The 21,981-nt window shown below is 54.2% G+C and overlaps 2 protein-coding genes across 5 annotated transcripts in view; both read right to left on the reverse strand.

The window, feature by feature from the left end:
• TRIOBP (TRIO and F-actin binding protein) overlaps positions 1 to 11,684 on the reverse strand; it is a 54,569-nt gene extending 42,885 nt beyond the window's left edge. The window contains exons 1-4 of one of the 2 annotated variants that reach the window (XM_014530812.1): positions 11,415 to 11,652; positions 6,840 to 6,979; positions 5,118 to 5,310; positions 3,914 to 4,082 (exon numbers count right to left, since the gene is read on the reverse strand). In XM_014530812.1, coding sequence (XP_014386298.1) covers positions 3,914 to 4,082; positions 5,118 to 5,310; positions 6,840 to 6,979; positions 11,415 to 11,528 — 616 coding nt within the window. In that variant the 5' untranslated portion in view covers positions 11,529 to 11,652. Of the gene's footprint in view, positions 1 to 3,913; positions 4,083 to 5,117; positions 5,311 to 6,839; positions 6,980 to 11,414 lie in introns of both variants that reach the window. The other variant, XM_014530811.1, reaches the window with a different exon arrangement.
• A 5,716-nt stretch (positions 11,685 to 17,400) lies between these two features.
• On the reverse strand, positions 17,401 to 21,975 carry NOL12 (nucleolar protein 12). 3 transcript variants are annotated; one of them, XM_014530814.1, is made up of 6 exons: positions 21,736 to 21,975; positions 20,739 to 20,844; positions 20,422 to 20,470; positions 19,753 to 19,895; positions 18,225 to 18,322; positions 17,401 to 17,787 (listed from the first exon to the last, which is right to left on the reverse strand). In XM_014530814.1, the coding sequence occupies exons 1-6, from the start codon at positions 21,780 to 21,782 to the stop codon at positions 17,622 to 17,624; spliced, it is 609 nt and encodes a 202-aa protein (XP_014386300.1). In that variant the 5' UTR covers positions 21,783 to 21,975; the 3' UTR covers positions 17,401 to 17,621. The 3 variants fall into 3 exon arrangements, with proteins under 3 accessions (XP_014386300.1, XP_014386299.1, XP_005883280.2); XM_014530813.1 differs by having other exon boundaries at positions 21,724 to 21,975; XM_005883218.2 differs by lacking the exon at positions 21,736 to 21,975 and adding an exon at positions 21,502 to 21,697.
• Positions 21,976 to 21,981: the final 6 nt, after the last annotated feature.

A 21,981-nucleotide genomic window follows, 5' to 3' on the forward strand; every position in this document is an offset into this window, starting at 1 on the left:
GCACACCCTCTACTGGGGATGTGCCTGCAACCAAGGTACATGCCCTTGACCGGAATCGAACCCGGGACTCTTCAGTCCCCAGATCGATGCTCTATCCAGTGAGCCAAACCAGCCAGGGCTGATTAATGTTTTAAAAGATGGCTCCAGCTGCTGTCGGGGGAATGGACTGAAGGGGCCAGCAGGAGCGGGAGAAGTTGAGGAGCTCTGGCAATAATGCTGGCCAGCGGCAGCCATGGTGGCTTGGCCAGGGGGTTATGGTAGAGACAGCAAGACGGGGACAGATTGGAGGTGTGTTTTGAAGGCAGCGCTGAGCAGAGCTGCTGGTGGTCGAAAGGGTGAAGGAAGAAAGGAATCAGGATTTGGGGCCCAACTGCTGGGCGGGTGGTGACACAGAACAGACTGCAGGAGAAACAGGTTTGGAGGGAGAGTTGGGTGGCTGGTGGCCTCCTCTCCACCCATTTTCCTCTGCTTCTCGAACCCAGCACCTCTGTCCACTCCTTAGGGCCTCTGCACTGGTTGTTCCTTCTGCTTGTGAACTCAGACCTCAGCCACAATGCCATCCCCCTATCCCCCTCGGCCAGTGATGGCGAACCTTTTGAGCTCGGCGTGTTAGCATTTTGAAAAGCCCTAACTTAACTCTGGTGCCATGTCACATATAGAAATTTTTTGATATTTGAAGCCATAGTAAAACAAAGACTTATATTTTTGATATTTATTTTATATATTTAAATGCCATTTAACAAAGAAAAATCAACCAAAAAAATGAGTTCGCGTGTCACCTCTGACACGCGTGTCATAGGTTCACCATCACTGCCCTAGGCCCTCCCTGTCCACCTGGCCAGTCACTCTCACCGTTTCCTGTCTTAATTCTCCCAAAAGCAGTTGCCGCTCTCTGCTCTGGCTTCCTGTTTGTTTTCTGTCAGCTTCTCTCCACTGGAGGGCCCGTTCCAGGGGCTGGGTCTTGTCTGTCTTCTCCCCTCTGGCTCTCTAGCACTAGGACAGGGCCTGGCACAGTAGGTGCTTGATAAATACTTATCGAATGAGTGAAATGAAGAAGCTGTGTTGAGTGTGAGGTGCTATCCTACACCCCAGTGAAGAGGTCAGTTGTACAATGAACTAGATAGAGGTCAGGGGAGAGATCAAGGCCAGAGGTGTGAACCCAGGAGATGCCGATTTTTCCAGATAGCGTTGACAGCCAGGTGTTGTCAAGTTGTCAGAGAGAGGAGAGAAGGGAGCCCAGGACCAGGCTTTGGGGCATCCATATTTGAAGGTCGAGCGGAGGAAGAGGCATCAGCAAAGGAGTAGCCAGAGAATGGTCCTGACCCATCACTGAGCAGCCGGCTCTACACCTCTTCCCTGAATCTACACCTCTTCCCCGAATCTACACCTCTTCCCAGGCTCTGGATCCACCTTGGCCCACACTGCTTGCACCTCCTCCCCAGTTCTCCATGGTCAGTGAAAGGCATCGCCGTCCACACATACACCCAGACCAGCAGCTGGGACCGTGTGTTCTCCTGTCCCCAGTCCCATCAAGTCCACCTCCTAAACCTCTCTCCTTCTCTGTCCCCTCCTCACGCACAGCCACCGCCCTAATTCAGGTTTCTCCATCTCTCCCTTGGACAATTGCAACGGGCTACAGAGGGGTTACAGGAACGGTGTGTCCATCACCCACAGAGCAATTCTTCACCCAGAGTGACCAGCTGTTAACAGTTTGTCTCATCTGCTTTATCCACGCATCTGCCTACCTACCTACCTGTCATCTACCTGTGTCTATCTCTCTATCTTCCTATCATCTATCTTGTTGAACATGTGAGAGTTGAAGACCTCATGACACTTCACCCCCAATGCTCTCCTAATGCATCTCCTATGAGCAAGGACCATTTCCTCCCACCACCGCACTCAGGAAATACAGCGTGGGTCCGAAACTGTTATCTAACATACACTTCATATTCAAATTCCCTGGCTGTCACAATAATGTCTTCCACAGTTATAACTTTTTCTATCCTTGCTCCTCTCCAGGATCCCACATGGCATTTGCTTCTCTGCCTCTGTAGCCTCTTTTATTCGAGAATAGTTCCCCAGGCCTTTTTCGTCTTTTGGTGGGACCAGATGCAGGCGGTGCATTTTTAGCCAGAAGACTTGGAAAGGATGCTGTGACCCCCCGTGCTTCACATGGGCGCACCTGACGCTGCTTTGCCCCCGCTGGGATGCTGAGCAGTCACTTGGTTAAGGAAGATCTGCCAGATCCTCCCATCCTAAGGGCGCCTTTTCCCTCTGTAATCGACGTGTAATCTGAGGGGTGATACTTTGAGATCGTGTGAATATCCTGTTCCCCAACCACCTTTCACCCAGGAATTTAGCATCAGCCGGTGAATCCTGCCTGAATCAGTTATCACTACAGTGGCTGCAACAGTCCCTTTACTGGTTTCTCAGCCTCGTCCTGCTCCACTCCATCCTTCACACTTTGCCCTGGTGAATTTCTTCAGGCACAGGTCCAATCATATCACTCCTCTCCTCCAAATCCTCCCATGGCTCCCTACTCCTTAGAGAAGTGAGTCCAAACTCCTTGGCCCAGGGTGGTCTGAGCAACTGTGCTCTAGCTGCACATTCCAGAGTACTCCCCATTCACACCTCCATGCCTGGCCAGGCTGTTTCCTCAGCCAGAGCACCATGTCCAGGAGCCACTCCTCTGTGAGTCCCTCCCTGGCTGGAAAGAAGTTCTTGTCCTCTGCCCCCACTTCCCACACAGCCCTTTGCTCACAGCAGGGCACGTGCTTCTGCTCCTCCTCCGTCCTGGGCTGCTGTACTGGGGGGTGAGCGTCTGGGCAGGGACCAGGTGATTCCTCCTGAACACCCAATGTCTGGTACCAGGTTTGTGCATAGTTAGCACTGGCATGTTTGGTGATAGGATGCTATAGGAGCCATAGGAAGCCAGGCCTGCCCACCAGGGTAGGACCTGGATGCTCGGGCCCATATCCCCGAACCCTGACGATGCTGGAAATGCAGATCAGGAGCAACACAGTGCAGCAGTGATGGGAGGGCCCAAGCTGTGGGAGCCAGCGTCACGTGACTCTCTGGGCTTGGCCTGACCAGCAGCCTTTCCCCTTCCCTTGGGAACACCACCCTGATTTCCTTTGGGCCATCCCCTCTTCCCCACTCTCAAGCCATAGGTTTGTGCAGGGGGCTGACCCTACCCCTGATCCCCCGATTGGGCACATGACCCAAGCTGGGTCCCCTGGAGAAGCCTTCCTAGGACTTTAGCTACATCTGTTGGGAAGATTGTACCTTCTGTTTGTGGAAGTTGATAAGCAAGTAGGATACAGCCTGGCACTGCTGCTGCTCATCATGTCACTATGGGGGAGGGTCTGGCTGAGAATGAAGCCACCACAGAAGAAAGCGGAGCAGAGGCCAGATTTCTGATACTGTTTGCACCTGGATCCAGCTATGCCTGAAGTCATCTCCCTCTAGACTTTTTTAAAAAATCTATTTTTTAATTGATTTCAGAGAGGAAGGAAGAGGGAGAGATAGAAACATCAATGATGAGAGAGAATCATTGATCGGCTGCCTCCTGCACGCCCCATACTGGGGATCGAGCCCAAAACCAGGAACTTGAAATATGACCTCCTGATTCGTAGGTCAACACTCAATCACTGAGTCATGCTGGTCAGGCTCCCCCTCAACTTTTTACTCAGCTACTTTGTCGCTTGCAACCTGAAGATCCTAACCCACCAACTGTGGGAGATGTATGTAAAGCAGGTTGCATGGACAGCTTGCCTGCTCCATCATTAGATGAGACTGTTACTATTATTAGGACTTGAGCCAGCAAAGTGAGACGTGCCCAGGGACCCAGATGGCCCCTAGCAATCACTCCATCCAGTCACAGGAACCAACCTGGTCCGGCAGAAGGACTCACCCTCCTTCCGTTGGCTCGCAGTGTCTCCTCCCACAGGGGACCGGGTGAGGACGGACGGAGCCCTTTGGGTGCTGTCAGCTCTTGACCCCTCCTGCAGCTTCCGAGGGATCATCTCGGTGATCTCGTCCCCGCCGGGGGCCTCTTCCCGCCTTTTGACAACGTCCCAGTCCTGCCAGGGAAGGAGAGGAGAAAGCGTGCTTGGAGGTTAAGAAGAGAGACCCCAAGCATGAGATGGGTAGAAGGAAGGAAAGGACCTGGCATTGAAAGGGCACCTACTGCATACCCAGCACTATGCTGGGCTCTTTGCAGGTGTCAACTCAACTAATCTTGAATCAACTCCTGAGGTAGGCAGTCTGTGGAGCCAAGAACTTGCCCGAAATCACACAGCTGGGAAATGGTTTACGTGGGAGGGGACTTGAACCCAGGGTGCACCATGTGGTAGGAGGGCCTTGGCATAGCAGTCCCCGCCCCAGAGACAACCCCATGATCCAGAGAGAAGTAGTTTCAAGCCTTGCCCTACCATTTCCCAGATGTACGGCTTCCACTAAATTGCTTTCCTTCTGAGTCGCAGTTCTCTTGCCCCCAAATAGTGCCATAAAGCAGGGTGGTGAGCCTTCCTGAGCCCATGCTGGCCACCTCATCACTTCCCTGTCACTTCCTCCTGGAGGTCTCACAGACAGTCTGCCTCTTCTACCCTGGGGTGGCCCTTTGAGGGGTGAATGCCCAGAAAGTTCCTGATTTCCTTCTTCTCTCAGGGAAACGGCCCAGCTCTGCCCAGCACCCACCCCACCCCCAGCCTACTCCCTTCCCTCTGTCCTCTGCCAGCGCTGGTCATAGGGTGCAGTGGTGTGTAACCAAGGCAGGGCCAGGACCAATCTCATCCTTGCTCTGGACAAAACACCCAACCTCCTGGCCCTCTGTGACCTGTGACCTGAGAGTTTTTGGCAACCTGAGCCCATTGGTGATTCACATGGAGCGCCCATCAACCAAAACTCCTTCCTCCATTATTTCATAGGCAGAGCCCGGCCCTCCTGCACCGGCCCCTACCTCTCCCAGATGGGGTGGTCGGGGCAGCCTGACCCACTAGGCCTCCAGGGGCCCTTGGCCCAGGTCCCTGGTGTGAGGCCCAGGCCTCCTCTGGGAGTTCGGGGCTGGCACAGAGGGGTGATCTGCTCATGCCCTCAGCCTCCCGCCCCCAGCTCACCACAGAGGACGAGTTGCTGGTATCATCAGGGGCGTCACAGTCAGGGCTGGAGCTGGTGCCAGAGTCGGGGCCCTTGTCGAAGCTGCACAGGGAGGAGGCTGGGCCCTCCAGATAGGGCACTGCCTCGGAGTCCCAGCTCCTGCTCCTGGGGGTGCCTGAGGGGCCCTCTGCAGGGAGCCCTGTCGCTGGCCTCCTGAGAGAGGAGACAGACACATGACTTTTCCCCCAAAAGTTATGGGAATTAAGAAGTAACACCCCCATCCAGGTACACACACACCTCATATTACAGGGGAAGAGGGAGCTGACACCAGGGCTCTCTATGTCTGCCTGGTTTAGCTACAACAGCCTCTCTTTGAAATGAGTGTAATGATTCCCATTTTACAGATGAAGAAACTGAGGCTCAGAGAGGCCCAGGGACTGGCCAAGATCACAGAACTAGAAAAGGGCAGCGCTGCACTGTGAACCAGGGCTGTGGCGCCAGCCTCGACCCTCTGTCACTGGAGCAGCAGTGGGGACCCACGCTCAGGAAGCCCAGACATAACTGCTGAGCTAATGGGGGGCTCTGAGAGGTAGCAGAGCTCCAGGGGCAGTGGCAGGGGCACCAGTCTGGATGCCAAGGGAGGGCGCTGCAGAGAAAGCCCTGCTTAGGGGAAGCCAGCGAGGGTGGCCACGGGCCTTAGCAGGCTTAGAGCTGGCAGTATCCCCAAGGAGTAGCCCACGGATTGGCCTGCAAGATGGAAAGGGGTGCTGACCCCCAAGAAAGAGGCCTTCAGTCAAATAACTTTGGGACATACTACACACGTCTACCGTCTACCTCCCCCCTTCAGAAGCACAATTATGGTCTGCAAACTTCAGGCTTTGACAAGTCCTGCAAGAAAGACATCCAGCCCAGCTGGCTTGGCTCAGTGGTTGAGCATCAACCTATGAACCAGGAGGTCACAGGTTCAATTCCCAGCCAGGGCACATGCCGGGGTTGTGGGCTCCATCTCCAGTAGGGGGCGTGCAGGAAGTAACCAAACCATGATTCCCTCTCACCATTGATGTTTCCGTCTCTCTCTGAAATCAATTAAAAAAAAAAAAAAGGAAAGAAAGACATCCAACTCTGTGGATCCCAGACTTTCTGAAACTATTTGATGGCAGAGCTTTTGGTTTTTTTTAAAAATGTCTACCTGTGAGGAACACATATTCCCAAAGCAATGCTGGTTTGATTCAATTCTTCTTATTTTTCAAATGGGGAAACTGAGGCACAGAGCGAGGGAATAACTTGCCCAAGGTCCTACAGCCCAACAGGGATGAAGCTAAAACAGGACCCCAGGTTTCTAGACCCTCAGCCATGCCCTCCCAAAGCCCCTCAGCCCCAAAGGGACTTCAGTGCAGCTCAGGATGGGGGTGGAGGGAATCCCAGAGCCTGGAGCCATGCACAGTCAGACAGGTGGGTGGTAAACCTGTTTAATTTTTTAAAGCTGTGCAAAGGGAACAAGGAAATGTAAGCAGGCTGTGAGCCATGCCCAGGGCAGGGTGGGTGCGTGGGTGCTCTGCACCCTGGAATAAAGCTGAGCTAGGGCCCCAGGAACATGCCCGTGTGCCCAGCTGTATGGACTGACCATGTGACCCACGCCAGCAGCCACCATAGACGGATGCTGCCATTGTGAAGGGGTGTGGGGTGGGGTAAGTGAGGGCTACCCCAGGGAGCCCCTCCCCAGGCCCTGGAGCTCTACCCACCTCTCGGACTCTGGCCCAAGGCCGAGGCCCACCACAGACTGGCACCCAGAGGCTGAGGCTCTGTGCAGGTCCTCAGATGCAGGCGGGCGGCGGGGCAGGTCGCAGTAGGGTGCCTCCGCACCTGGAGGGCTCCCGGGCTCCTGGGACAGAGTTGCAGAGAGGAGGCACCTCATGGCCCACGTGGGGGCTCCCCTCCCCCTGCGCGGCCCCTCCCCCCACCAGGCGGTGTGGAAGTCTCCAGGCATCTCCTCCTAGGATCTCAGACTTCTCAGGAGAGCTGTCCATCAGGCTGGAAGCGCCCCTGGGGATCCAGGCTGAGGGCAGACCGAGGTACAGTGTGTGCATGCACACGTGTGTACAGGTATGTGGGCGTATAAAGGCCTGTGTGTGTGCAGCTGTGCACACGTGCATGCATGTGTATGCAAGGCGGGGGGGGGTACACTAGTGCATGTTTGCATAAGTGCATGCAAGTTCCTTTATATGTGTTGGCACATACGTAGGTGTGTGTGCCTGAGGACATGAAGTGCACAGAAGGGACCAAAGAGTTTTCTGTAGCTAGAAAGGAGGAGGCAGGAGGGTGGGGAAGAAGGGTTAAACCAGCCTGCAGAGGGAGGGAGGAAGAGGCTGTCTGAGGGAGGAGATGGGGAAAGAAGGCCTCATCGGAGAGATTTGCCCACTGAAGGAGGGCAGGGGGCCCCAGGGTGGAGGCGAGGCCCTGAGCTGACTGCTGGCTTCTCTCTCCCTCCGCCCTCACTGAGGCCACACCTGTGAAGGCTGGTGCTGGGCTCACCCAGGGGGAACGGCTGCTCACCTCCGGGAAGGCCCCCCCATTCCTCCCCACCTCCCGGGGTGGCAGGGCCCTCCCCTGGTGGTGGGAGACAGCGGCCACAGCACCCTGCACCCCGCCTCCTCTCGGGTTACCTGGACGGCGGGCTCCGGCGGTGGCGGCTGGCGGCTGTCAGCACCCTCGTCCCCGGGGGGCTCCGGCTCAGGCCCCCACGCTGCGGCCCTCCCAGGCCCCGACTCTGGGCCGTGGCGGCGGCGGCCGAGGCAGCAGAAACCTTAGAGGGGCCGGCTGCGGGAGCAGGGGCCCCTCATTACTGTTTCATAAGCCGGGGCCCAGCCAAGAACAATGCAGGACATGAAACCACAGGAACCTGATCCCCACAGCTCACCTGAGAGCTGGCAGGGCGGGGGCCTGGGCCTGGGCTCCCTGGGGACCCTGGAGCCCAGAGCTCAGGGCTGAGGCCACAGCTTGGACACAACCCCGGGGTGGGCTCAGACTCTCTGGGTTCCAAGAAGGTGGCCCCTGGCAGGTCCTGGGCAAGGCCAAGGAGTGGGGCTAGGGTGTCTGCCATGCCATCCAAGCCAGAGGAGCCCGTCTGGGTTCAGTTTCGCCCCCTGCCCTGGAGCCAGATTCTGATCAGAGCTCGTAGCGGGAGGTGTCAGATCCACAGCCCGGCCTGGCGCCTGGGCCACCCCAGGGACCTCGCAGCATGAATGAGGCGGGAGCAGCTTGCTGGGCATTGCCAAGGGGTCCGAGCCCAGCTGAGCCCAATAAGACCCCAGCCAGGCATGGAACCTCCTTCCTGCTCTCACCCCCAGCCCCCATCATACCCATCGCCCACTTGAGCAGCCCAGCAGCCAGTCCCTGGCTCTGATTTCCTGTCTGGCGGGTCAGCACAGGCTCTGGCCTCAGACAGACATCAAGCCCAATCCTGGCACCTCCACTTCCCAGCTAGGTGACCTCAGCCTGTGGCTTCCCCTCTCTGAGCCTGGTTTTCTCATCTACAAAACAGGGATGATAAGAGGACCCACCTCCTAGGGGTGCTATGAGAATGAAAGGAGTTAATATTTGTAAGAGGCTTAGAACAGTGTCTAGTTTGTACATCTTAAATATAATAGGTAACGTATAAAGATGAAATAGAATTTTATTAGTGTTGAATCAATAGAATGTTAAACACACATAGGAATAAATACTTTAAAAAGGGATGTGCAGTACCTGGCACACAGCACGACCCTCCCACCAAGGCTCCCTCCCTCCACCCAGAACCTGGCCGTGACCTGCTCAAGGCCATGTGATTTCCAGGGATAAGCCCTCCCCCGGCCTGTGGGACTCAGCTGAGAACAGAGTAGAGGCAGATCCAGAGCTGGGATCCCAGGGGAGCCAGAACAAGCTTCAGGGAGGGGCCTGGGCCATTCCTGCATCTTCCAAGGTAAAGATGTCAGAATTATTTCCACCCGCAAGAGATATCTTTCCAGGCCCCCAGGGAAGAGTTGGAGCCCAGGTTAACTAAGGCTCCGGCTGGGCCCCACACAACCTCATCCAGGCTGGGGGATGCTTCTGAAACACAGATTTTGTGACTCTACATGTTTGAAACCACATATCCATGAGCAAGACTTTTCATCAGTGTCAGATCCTGATGATTCGAGAGCCTTTATCTCCCACTGAGGTCTGGCTCCTCAGCTCCATAACTCAGTAACTTCCCTCATCTACAGTGTGGCCCACAGGCACCTCTCACTCACCGCCCCCAACCACTCCCGATGGACTTCCTATCCCAAGTACCTGCCTCAGGAAATAACTTAGAAGTCAGCCACGTTTCACCCCTCCACATTCCTCAGGTACCAAATCCTTTAGTTTCCCCTGTTCAATTAGTTCTGAAATGTGTCCATTTCTCTCCATCTCAGAGTCTCCATCATCCTTGGCAGGAGTAACACCGTTTCCTCACAGGGCACCTTGAGTTACTCTCACTCCCTGCACCCCATTCTCTGTCCTGCAGTCAAAGTGACTTTGGAAAATGCAAATCTGATCACATCACTCCCATCTAAAATCTTCAGTGTCTCCCATGCCTCTCGGGAAAAAGTTGGAAGTCAGCATGTCTACAAGGCCCCAGGAAGCCCGGGGAGACCAGCCCCCACCTCATTCTCCAACACTGTCCTGGAGTTCCTGTGCCTCTCCCTCTTGGTGGCCTCTCTCCATCCTCCAATGTGCCTCCTCCTTTCTGCCTCAGGGCCTTTGCACCTACTGTTCCCTTCCTCTCCTCTTCCCCTAACTTCACTGGCCAATGTCCCCACATAGCCTTTACCAAGCAGCTGGAATGTCATTTCCTTGGAGAAACCAATCATTGATCCTCATGCCACTTGCTATTCCTTGCTACCTTTACCACAACCGTAATTCTTTGCACGATTAGTTAGTTTCCATTTCTCCTGCTAGTTTGCAAGCCCCATGAACCAGGGACTGTGTCTGTGTTACTTATCACTGTTTCCCCAACATCTAGCATCATGCCTGGCACACGTGAAGCACCTATTCAATATGTGTGAACATGTGAACTGGCCCGTCTCAGCCGGGAAGTGGAGGGACTAACCCTAGAACCCAAACCTGTCTGAATCAAAATTTCTTCTCCTGTTCCTGACTTGCCATCTCCCCACCCATCAGGAGAAGGTGATTTGCATGGGAGATGGACTCACTGAGCTTTCCGGCCGCTGTTCCCTGAACTTGGGGGGAGGGGAGCTGTTACCACAGGTTTCAGGACAGGCAAAAAGGAATCTCCCAGGTTGGTTTGCCTGATCAGGAAGGAGGGAGAGGGAACTAAGGCGTATTGAATTAGCCACATGTGACTGAGGCTAAGCAGTGCCAGATGCCCTGAGTGAGGAGCCTTGTTGCCTTTACTCTCTAGGAGAGTGAAGCCAGAGGGTAAATGACCCAAGGTCACACGGCGGGGAAATGGCAAACCTGGCACTGGAACGCTGGCTGTGTGGCTCCAAAGCTGAACAATGACTCACTGATATTGGTCACTTTGCAGCCTAACCCCCTGCATGGTGCTGGCTGCCAGGCTTAAGAGGAGCCTCAGGACCCTGTGGGAATGACAGAGCCATGATGCACCAAGGCTGAAGGGCCCATGGAAATTCAGGGTCCCACGCTTCTCATAGTGTGTGTACCAGGAGCTCTGGGTTTATGTGTGCGGGGACTTGGCCCAAGACCATATGGTTCCCAAAGTGAGAAAATGCTTCACTCCTTCAACACCTTCAAGGAGAACCTTTGCAGTGGCTGCTGGGGTATCTTGAACATCTCTCTAGCACCTGCCAACCTCCTCCCTTTCCCCGCAACCTCCCTTTTTAACAGACAGCAGGACTCAGGTTCAGAACCTTTGGCCAACAAATTCTCTAGTTAGAATTTAAAGACACTTCTGTTTTTCATCTTTCTCTTTCCTTCTTTTTAACCTTTTATATAAAGGATATGGTCCTAGTTTTCTATTTGTGGTGGTGATGTAAAGTTCTGCTTTAGTGGAAGTCGAAAAGGGAGTTGATTTAAAGAATAAGGTATGTAATAGATTACATGAGGCAATGGCAAAAAAACAAACAAAACACAAACCCATAAAATCGGGAGAATGACTGGCATTTGGGAAACATTCACATGGTCCCACTACTTCATTGAACAGATGGAAAAACTGAGGCTCTGCCCAGGAGGAAAGCCAGTGTCTGGGTTCAACTGCAAGTGAGTGTCCCAGTCCGGCCCCAGCCCGTCACGGCCTCCCCCATCCCAGACCACCCGACCACTCAGGAGCGCCGGCCCACCTGGTGCCTTGCTCTGTAGGCCTCCTCAGGGTGGAAGCAGTTTTGACAGCAGCTCTGGGCAAGCACATTGGCCTCGCAGTGTGCGCAGGAGGCATTCCCAGCCTCCCCCTCCATACTGGGTGAGTCAGGCCAGGGCAGCTCCTGCAACCCACTGGTGGGGCCCGGGAAGAATGGAGCAGGGAGGCGAGGACCAGGTGACTGGCTAGTAGTGCACCCGGACCCCAGCCCCAGCTTGCCCCTGGACAGACAAAGACCAAGGAAATAAGGTTATTCATCCATGTATTCATCTGTTCATGTATTCACTCAACAAACACTCATTAAGCACCTACTAAGCACCAGGCACTCTGCCAAGCACTTGACACATGCTTCCTAGTCGTTACTGCAGTGTTGCTCCAAGTGTGTTCCGAGGACCCTGCTAGACTCAGTAGAGCTGTTTATAAAATGCATATTCCCAGGTCCCTCCCCATATCCACCTACTCAGAATCTCTCTGGAGGTGAGGCCTAGGGGTGTGCATTTTAAACAAAGTTGGAGTGTCCTTGCCTTACAATTATCCTGCATTGTGGATAAAATTCATGTCAGTTTCAGATGAAGCAAGGAAGGCTCACAGAGGTTCCATAACTTGCAAGGTCCCAGTGGCTGAACTGGATTCAAACCCAGGTCTGTGTACCTCCCCCTCACCCCCCAAACACACACACAAGGAGGTGGAAGTGAGGGGCACTGGATCACACTGCCAACTCACACAGGTCCTTTGGGAAATACTGGGAGGCAAAAGGCCAGACAGGTCTTTTCAGAGTTGAGGACAAAGTCATGATCAAAAGTAAGTACCTAAAGTCACACAGCAAGTTTGTGGCAGAGCCTGGCCAAAGAGAAACCCTGGTGTTCTGACTTGTGCCTGTGGCTCTCCCTTCTGTGCCACTGGGAGCTCCATTGTCATGTCCTGGGGGGGGGGGGGGGGGGAAGAGTGACTTGAAGATGCCCTCCTAACCCACACAGAGCCCCAGGAGGGGGTGGGGGGGAGAGGAATCCATATTCCCAAACACACCTGCCCCTATGGTACCCCAAGTCACTGCCCGTACCTTTCCTCACCTGGAGAATTTCCTCCACAGCGTCCCAGGGGATCAGGCCTTCCTTGCCAATCTCACCCGAGAGCTGGGGAATTTCATGTCCTCCGCTGGGGCAGCCAGGGCGAAGGTTCTTGGCTTCTCCATCATCAGACCTGGGAGGCAGCAGGGCACCGTCTGTGGGGAGGAGGGTGGGGCACCCACTGACCCCCGGTGGGGTCTCTGATCCTCTCTGGGCTCTCCTCCCAGCATCGCTGCTCCCAGCTCCCAGTGGTAGACCAGGAGGGACTTGGTTCCGCCCAGCCCGGCAGTTCTTTCCCAGTTTGACCACATAAAGGAGTATCTCCTGGGATGGAGACCGCTGCTCATTTCCCTGGGGGCGGATGTAGAGGACTCTACTCCATGTCCCCCTCACTGCTCCCGCTTCCTCCTCCCCCGCAACCAATTGGCAGAATCCTTCTCTGAAATGCAGTTTAGATGCGGATATAACAATGAAAAACCTGCAGAGGACACGGATGCCCCACCCGGAGAATGGACCCCTAGACCTCTCTCCATTCAGCCAGTCCGCCAGTCCCTCCCCATATCCCTCACTCCTCTACCTTTTCCCACTTACCCTCCTCCCCTCCACCCTTTCCAACGCGCAGAACTAACCTCGGCTCGAGTTTCCACGCACAAGGGGGTGCCAGGGTTGGGTACGGAGGTCACAGCCTCTTTTTTTTAACAATGAATCAGAGCATTGCCCGGGAGGAGGAGGAAGACCACGCTTCTGCCGCCCTCTCATAGGCTCTCTCTAGGTTCTTTATTTACATGAAGACTGTGCGATTGGACAATCCGAGGACAAGGGGCGGGGCGGAGGCGGGCGGTGCCCAGATGCCTCTGAGCGCGGGACCCACTGCACGTTAAGCCTGAGCAACCGGGTCTGGATCCTCCATGGCTCCTTCTGATCTTCCCCTTTGGTTCATTCCCCTTACAGTCCGCTAACCTGGTTTCTGCCTAGACCTTGGGCGAGAGTCTTAACTTCTCTGTGCCTCAGTTTTCTAATTTATAAAATGGGGCTAGTAATATTACCTGTGAGGATAAAATTAAATACCCAAGGGTTTTCAACCTCTATTTGCACATTTCCACTAATGCGACGTTCACTCACATGCACAGCTCTCCCCTTTTAAAAAGTCTAACATCTTTGCCTTACCTGGTTTGGCTCAGTGATAAAGCGTCAGCCTGGGGACTGAAGGGTCCTGGGTTTGACTCCCGTCCAGGGCACATGCTCGGGTTGTGGGCTCGATCACTCCAGCTATCAATGATTCTCTCATCATTGATGTTGCTATCTCTCTCTCCCTTCCTCTCTGAAATCAATAAAATACATTTAACAAAATAAAAAGTCTAACATTTTGCTCTAGGCAGTGTGGCTCAGTTGGTCTGAAAGGTCACCCGTTCACTTCCCAGTCAGGGCACATGTACAGGTTGTGGGTTTGATCCCAGGTCGGGTGCGAGTGCTTGCAGGAGGCAACCAATCGATGTTTCTCTCTCTCTCTCTCTGCCCCTTCCTCTCTCTCTAAAATTAATAAAAACATTTTTTAAAAGGCTAACTTTTATTCTGCACCATGTGGCAGCTCCTGGACCAAATCTCCAGTTATGAAGACATAACTCTGGAGTACAAAGTACAAAGATCTTGATTTCATAGCAACTGAAGATCAGAGAAATTAACTAACTTTCCAGTGTCACACAGTGGCAGAGACACGACTAAAGCCCTGCATGTCTGCCTCTACCGTGGTCCACAGAGCATCCTCACAATCCAGTCAGACATCCACATGTACCCGGCCTAGCATGCTGAGCTGGGTACTGGGGAGATGGTACCATGAACAAAATGTGGCTCCTTCTGAGATGAGGAGCCCACTGACCAGTGGGAGAGACAGCCTCTGAACAGGTCATTCTGGCCCAGGATGGAACAAGCGAAGATACAGCTTCATAACAAGAATAATGAGCTTTCTGCTTGGTCCCAATTACTGTAAGCAGAACAGGGAATAGTGAGACTTGTGTTCAATATCTGGCTCTGGCACTCCCTGGCTGTGTGATTGTGAGAAAGTTCCTTGACCTCTCTGAGCCTATGGTGGGGTAGGCACTTGGTTTGAGTTTGAAGCTCGGATATGATGCCAGCCCTCTAGCTCCCACCCATCAGTAAAATTTGAAGCCAACTCACAGTGGCCCTCCTGACAAATTCATTAAATACTTATGAAGCCCCTACCTTTGTCAGTTGTGTGTACTGAGGATATATCAGTGAACAAAAGATCAAATCTCCTGCTTTTGTAATGCTTATACTTCAGTGGAGACAAACAGACCACAAACTAGATAAATAAGCAATATATGGAGTGTGCTGGCCGGTGATGAGCACAAAGGAGAAAAATGAAGCAGGGAGGGGGTGGGAGTGGTTGGTATGGTCAGGGAAGGCCGCACTGAGAAAGGTGACATTTGAGTGAAGACCTGGAGAAGATGGGGCAGTGAGCATGCAGGACCTGGGAAGAGAGTTTTCAGCTGAGAGGACAGATGCAGAGGTTGGAGTGGAAAGAAGGGAGAGAGGATTCAGGGGCAGGTTGGTGGGTTGTGCTGAGCTTTCTTCCCAGCTCTGGAGCTGCCTGGTTGCCCCCCTCTGTGGAATGGCTCAGGGCTAAGGGTGTAGTGGTGGCAGCCAAGGAAGCATCACCATTTAGTCCCAGCCTCACATCCCCCTTTGTATTCTCTGAATTCTGCTTATCTCCACTTTTGCTCAAGCCATTTCCTATGGCTGGGACACCCCTCCTCAGAGATCTGGGGAAGCTGGATAGGTTCTGTTCCCGCTATACCCCACTGAGCCTCAGCTTCCTCTCAGCCAAGTGGAAATGGTCATCCCAGCTCTCCTTGCCCACAGGCCTGGTGGAGAATCACATGTTCTTAGCAGGCAACATAGAGATGCAGGGGAGTGTGGCCCAATGGAGCAGGGACAGGAAGGCACGAGTCTCTAAAAGGGCCATCAGGGCTGGCTCCAACCCATGGTTACCTTGCACAGTAGTGATCCAAAGCGGCCAGGCTTGCTTTTACTGACCGCTTTAGAGACTCATGACCTGATAAAGCTGCTAGAGGCCTCAACCCACAGGGCCCAGGAGATGGGGGGCAGCAGGAGTAAAGAACCAAAGGTAGGCATGGCGAGAGGCGCTCCTGGGAGAAGACAAGTTCTCCAGAAGGTTCTGACTGCACCACAGCCGACACTAGGACTAGCACAGCCACAGGCTCAATGTCCTGGGTCTGCTGGAGGAACCAGTGGCACGCGTGAGAGCGATGAGAATACTAACCAACTTCACCAGTTGTAGGTACAAGTTATACATGACCCCATGTCACTGGGGATGGGAAGAGACCAGGTCAGATGCCTCGGCAGTCAGCAGCAACTGCACACGCACTGAAGGCGACCGGAGAACACTGTGCTGAGAACTGGTCCACACGCAGGTCTCCTTTTAGCCTTAAAGCAACACTAGGAGGTAGGTGTCTCCTATCATCCTACACATGGGAACAGACCCAGGGAGGTCAGCAGAGTGAGGAGCTCAGACAGTGGTCAAGTGACAGGGCCCATATTCAAATCCACACTCTGCCGTCCACTGATGCCCAGGCCTAGCTGTTCCTGCTCACGGGGGCCTGTGAGGGCTGGGGTCACATTCCGCTATCTTGGGTTGAGCACCAGAACAGCCTTGAGCCTGATAGCAGGCTCTGCCCTGGACGGAGGCAACCAAGTGGGACTGAGTCACCTGACCCAAGCACAGGAGGGGACAACCAGAAGGCAACAAGAGGAGCGGGTGGAAGGAGCTGAGAAGCAGGTCACGAGGCCTCCTGGCCAGAAGCCCTGAACTGTGCGTTCCCATGCCCAGGTGTGGCCTTCAGAACTGCATCAGATATCACCAGAGAGGTGTTGATGGCGACATGGGAAAGCACCTGCCCACCCCCAGGTGCAGCCTAAGAGCCACTGTTCCTGAGCCTGCCCAATGGTGGGGTGCGGCTGCTCCTGGAATGCCTTCCCTGGGAGGAGTAGGGGGAAGGCCTGCCCCACAGACTTCAACTCCCTCTCCTCCAGGCGTCTCCTATATCCCAAGGCCACAGACCCTGCAGCTGTGCTCCCATCACAGCTCTCCTGTCACCGTGACCATCTCTCACTAGTCATGAACTTCACTGGGGATGAGAGCACATCTCACTCCCCTTTCAGTCCTAGTGTTAGGGTCCTGACCAGGGTGCAACACAAAACCCCTGTGCCCCAGCTCAGAATCACCAGTAAGTGGTTAGAGGGGAGTCAACGATGCTCCAGACAGTGCTCTGGCTTCCTCTACCTTCTTGGTCAGGGGAACAGCAGAGTATGTGAGGGGGTCACTAACAAGCAGGAACAAGGGTGGCTTTCATCAGCTCGGAGGCCAAATCTGAAGGCCTGGAAGGAGTGTGAAGCCTCGCAGAACACCAGCTGGACTCCCGAGGGGTCTGCTCGGAAAGGGCCACACTTTCAGACAAGATGCATTTTCTTTAAAAAGGTTATTCACTCCTAGCGCCCGAGAAGCTGCCTGTTTGGGGGTGGGGGATGCTCCAAGAGTCATCTGCTCCCACCATTTCAATTTCAGCTGAGGAGACGAAGACCAAGGAGAAGGGACAGACTGCAAGTCTCAGCTAGTAAAGGGCAAGCTTGGCACTGCTCACCCCCCAGCTGCCCGCTTTCCAGAGCAGCAGGTGGACTCTGGATTCCAGCAGTGGTCATGCTGGTCTGCACCCCGGTCAGGGGGCCTAGACCTGACGCTGCCTGTTCACACCCACAGGGAAAGTGCTGGCGGGTGGGATGGACCCAACTCTCTGACCACGCCCACCACCCCAGCAGCCTACGCTTGGTGCATGGCATTGGGGCCAAGGACAAACCACAGTGCACTCAGTTTCAAAAATCTGAGGAAGGCCCAGTGGTGTATACATTTAGGAAGATGCTCCAAATGTGGCTCAGAAGGTTCCTCCTGAGGGAGGCCAGTTCTCAGCTGCCCGCTTCTTCTGGGGTAAAAGCCCCCGGTGTCAGTGCAGGCTGGGTTACGGGGACAGCCAAGCAGAGGCGGGACAGATCCTTGCAGCCCAGGCTGGGGCCTGGCCTGGTTCTCGGGCTCACTCTCCGCTGTGCTGGGCTTTGCCGGTCAGCCGGCGGCGCTGGGTCTTGCTGGTACGAGTGGCACTTGGGGGCTTCTTGGTGGAGTCCTGGGCTCGTCGAGGATGTTTCTTCTTGACTTTTTTGCGATTATGTGCATGCAGTGATGCCGTGAGAGAGGAGATCCTGCGGGAGGGTGGGAGGCAGTGAGGCTAGGGGAACAGGGCCTAAGTGAAAGGTTGTGTTTACCTTGGGGAACAGGGCGTAAGTGAAAGGTTGTGTGGGGGTTGACTGACAGCCTAGCTCATGAAGGGGAAGTCAGGACAAGCTCACGATATCGGGAGTACCAAGTCCATTCCAAAGGCAGCCTGCTCTGACCCAGAGGGCCAGCCAGCTCCTCAGCTCAGAGAGAGAAAGGTCTTTACCCCAGGTACGAAGGGCTTCCAGGGTCGGCCGTTCTTGGAGTGGGGATGGGGGACAATGAGAAGCTGAGGACCACATGAGGCCCCATACCTGCCCCACCCACAGCACTCCCCGCAAGCCAGCGGGCGGTGGCTCTGCAGGCCAGATCACCAGGGCAGCCATGCAGAGCAGGCTCAGAGGGGAGGACAGGCCAGGCTCACCGCTGGGACAGCAGGGGCTCTCTGGACTTCCTGGGTAAGGCTTTGGTCGGCTTCTCCATGGATGACACCTCCTCCTCAGACCCAGGCCCGGCCCCTTGCTAAAGAAGCAGAGGACAAAGATTGTCACAGAGAGCAGTGGACTGGGAGGCCAGGCAATCGTGGCTCTATCAAGTGGGGGCACGATTCGCCACCTCCCAGGCCTGGGCTGGGGCTCAGGGAAGGCTCTGTATGCCCTGGAGCAGGAATTACACAAGGGAGAGCTGTATTTCAGAGCCTCCGCTGGCTCAGTTTCCAGTGGGCACGCAATACTCACAGATGGAAGAACTCTAAAACGGGGACAAAACTTGTCTTTGCATCAGACCTTTCAGAAGATGGAGCACAAAATAGAAGGTGGATAATAAGGCGTGGCAAGGCAGTGGCTCCAGGACATAAGCACACTGTAACCCACGATAGGAAATGTGGTTTACCTGCGACTGTGTACTGACAGTCCTCGGGTTACGTCAGACTCGACGTACGTTGTCTCGTGGTTACGTCGCCATCTCCAATTTATTTATTTAAAAAAAAAGTTCCGTCGTTTTGACATATGTGCTTTATGTTTTTTATTATTTATTTACCACAAGTAAAAGGTCAGGAATTGTTTTCTTTCAATTTTTTTTTACTGTTTCACTTCATTACTGCTGTGTATGTGCTCCATGTGAGTGACATAGGTGCTTATGTAGGTGGGTTCCGACTTACCACGAAAATCACATTATGTCGTGTTGCAGGAACGGATCTCTGACGTAACCTGAGGACCTACTATATACATATATACAAATTCCTACACAACCCAGACAGACAGACTCTAACTGAAACTAACTTACTGAGATGCTTTCCGATATTCAATGATAATTCTATTCTTTTTTTTTTTTTTTAATTCTCACCCGAGGATGTGTTTATTGATTTTAGAGAGAGAGGATGGGAGAGAAAGAGAGAGACATCGATGTGAGAAACATCAACTGGTTGCCCAACTGGGAACAAACCTGCAGCCTAGATGGTTGGGAACAAACTTGACCTGGAATCAAATCGGCAACCTTCTGGTGTATGGGACAACGCTCCAAACAACTGAGCTACACCGGCCAGGGCTACTTCTTCCTTCCTTTCTTTTTTTTTAGTGCTCTTAGAAACCTGCTAATAACTCACAGCCCACAGGTTGAAAACTCACTGTCAGTGCACTCAGATGTGCCGTGTTATTATTGCTGCTTACCATGCAATGGAGTGACCACAGTAAACAGCTATCTTAAGTGCTTCTAATGGGTTCTCCACTTTCAACCTCACAGAAATCCCACAAGGCAGGTGCTGCCATTAGCGAGCCTCAATGTACTGATGAAAGGAAGAGGCAAAGCAAAGAGAAGCCCAAGCTCCCCAAGCCGCTCAGTGGCTGAGTTCGCCTGGGAAGCCCCAGACTCCAGGGTTCTGTCCGGGCCCAGAGGGTAAGAACCCTGTGCACTGGACTCTCCATGACATGGACCAGGGCTGGGGTGACACTCACATCAGGCGGGGGCAGTCCGAGCAGCCGGGCCCCTGAGAGGTCCAGGTCACTGATGGTGGTCACGGTGACTGTGTGGTTGGGGTGGTCATACTGCACTGACTCTGTCTTTGCCGTCACCAGCCGGTCCAGTTCGTCCGCCTCCTCTGTTCAGGGTGAGCACAGAACTGAGCCTCAACACTAGGGCATAAGTAACCAGGCCCAGCCCCTCCCAGTCCTGGAGTGCAATGCCCCCTCTACTCTGTAGGAGAGTATCTGGGAGGTCACTGGCTCCAGTGCCTGGCCTGCCAACAAATGCTATAAGTTATCCAATTCCTCCTTTTGTGTCCCAGGAAACCCTCAGCCCACATGGTTCCCGCCTAGGACAAGCCCAGTGTGACACCAGGAGCTGCTGCCCCTTTCCCTCTATCCCCAGTCCCTCCAAGTCTCAGAAACTGGGCTGTCTGCTCAGAATCTGTTTACCAAGAGGTAGGGTCTCCTCCTTGTCTCTGAGCCATCACATTTAGAGGTACCCAAGGACCACTCCTGTCCCCGGGGTCATCACCCAGACCCTCAGAGTTAAGGAAGTCAGCTTCCGTGCAGCCCCGGCAACCCTATCCTCCCACCCACCAAGGGATTAACAACCCCAGGCCTGTTGGCTATTCTCCAGGTCAGGCCAAGGATGGGACTTACCCAGTGCCTCCTCTCTCTCTGCCAGCATTTTCAGGTATTCTTGGTGGCGCTGAAACCAAAAGGGAGGGGAACACAGTGAGTATGATGGCTGTCCAGCCACACCTCAGGCAGGGGCACTGCTCACCTCCAGGGTGAGTGAGTGAAAGACCAGGAGATCCCATCCTAAACCTTCCCCAGACCTGGACCCACGGTGTCTCTACCTGTACAAATGCTTCCCAGGCCTGCTCACGCCTCCCCTCACCCCTGCAGATGCCCCATTCAGGCATCCGAGGCTGCAGGTCCCCTGGGGTGAGACTCTCCCGCCCTCCCCTCTGCACCTCCTCCCGGAGCTTCTTCTGCTCCTTCTTGAGCCTCTGCTTGATCTCCTCTATGGCTGCCTTCTTCCGCTCCACCTTCCGCTTGTGGAAGCCTGTCAGGTACTCCCTACAGGAGAGAGGCAAGGGAGAGTCAGGAGATACAAGGAATAAAGGCTCGCTCCAAAAACAGCTAAAGTGCACCCTCGGTCCTAACTGGTTTGGCTCAGTGAATAGAGCGTCGGCCTGCGGACTCAAGGGTCCCGGGTTTGATTCTGGTCAAGGGCATGTACCTTGGTTGCGGGCACATCCCCAGTAGGAGGTGTGCAGGAGGCAGCTGATCGATGTTTCTCTCTCATCGATATTTCTAACTCTCTATCCCTCTCCCTTCCTCTCTGTTAAAAATCAGTAAAATATATATTTAAAAAAATAAAATAAATAAATTGCACCCACAGTGTGCCACACACCATTCCCAAAACATACCTGTGATCCTCACAACTACCTGTGCCGTGGGTACCAATCCCTGTCTTACAGACGCGGTCACTGGGGCACAGAGAGGCTAGGTTACTTCCCAAGGTCACAGAGGGGGAGGTATGAAAAGAGGGAGATGGTGCCTCTTTCTACCCACTACCCTCCAGGGCTTCCAGCTTCAAGAAACAGAGACAGTGATGGGCGTGGGCTGAGGGCCTTTGAACCCAAACAGGCGGGCCCGTCTATACTGCCCAATTCCACTCCCCGGTGAATTGAGCCACTTCCAGCAGGACTTTCAGGTCACCCTTACTCGGACCTCTGCACTTTCTGCAGGACTAACACCGCATCTCCCCAGGGCAATTGCCGCTGGAGCCCTCCATCCGTGTAGGCCTGTGGATGCCCCACGCTTCCCTCCCTCCATCTATCTGAGCTCGGCCCCTTCCCGGCTCTGGGGTACCGAAGACACCATTCCCATCCATTCCGGGCCCCCACACTAGGTTTTTCCATGACCCCACTACCCTATGCTAAGGTGGCACACATGTAGGAGCACATGTCTGGTGAGCGAATAAATGAGCTTAAGCCACGCATATCATTCATTTATCGTTTATCTTCAACATCTGAGAGCACTGCATGCGGGGCGGCCGGCTGGGCTAAGGAGGTCGCAGCCATTGCTCCGAAACCCGAACTCCCGGCTCTAAGAAGCTGGGTGGTTTGGGGCGCGGAGAAGAGCGAAGGAAGGGCGGGGCGAGCGGTTCCATTGCTCAGGCCAGGGGCCGAGAGCGGCCGCTTCCATTCG

This window comes from Myotis brandtii, unplaced genomic scaffold (assembly GCF_000412655.1).
Source record: "Myotis brandtii unplaced genomic scaffold, ASM41265v1 scaffold78, whole genome shotgun sequence".
Classification (NCBI taxonomy): Eukaryota; Metazoa; Chordata; class Mammalia; order Chiroptera; family Vespertilionidae; genus Myotis; species Myotis brandtii.

Coding starts and splice junctions, on each gene's coding strand:
- NOL12 (XM_005883218.2), bottom strand. CDS start 21,692: ATGGAAAAACCTAGTGTGGGGGCCCGGAATGGATGGGAATGGTGTCTT. Junction 20,845..21,501: donor GTCCTGCAGAAAGTGCAGAG/GTCCGAGTAAGG, acceptor TCTCTCCTGTAG/GGAGTACCTGACAGGCTTCC. Junction 20,471..20,738: donor AGAAGAAGCTCCGGGAGGAG/GTGCAGAGGGGA, acceptor TTTTGGTTTCAG/CGCCACCAAGAATACCTGAA.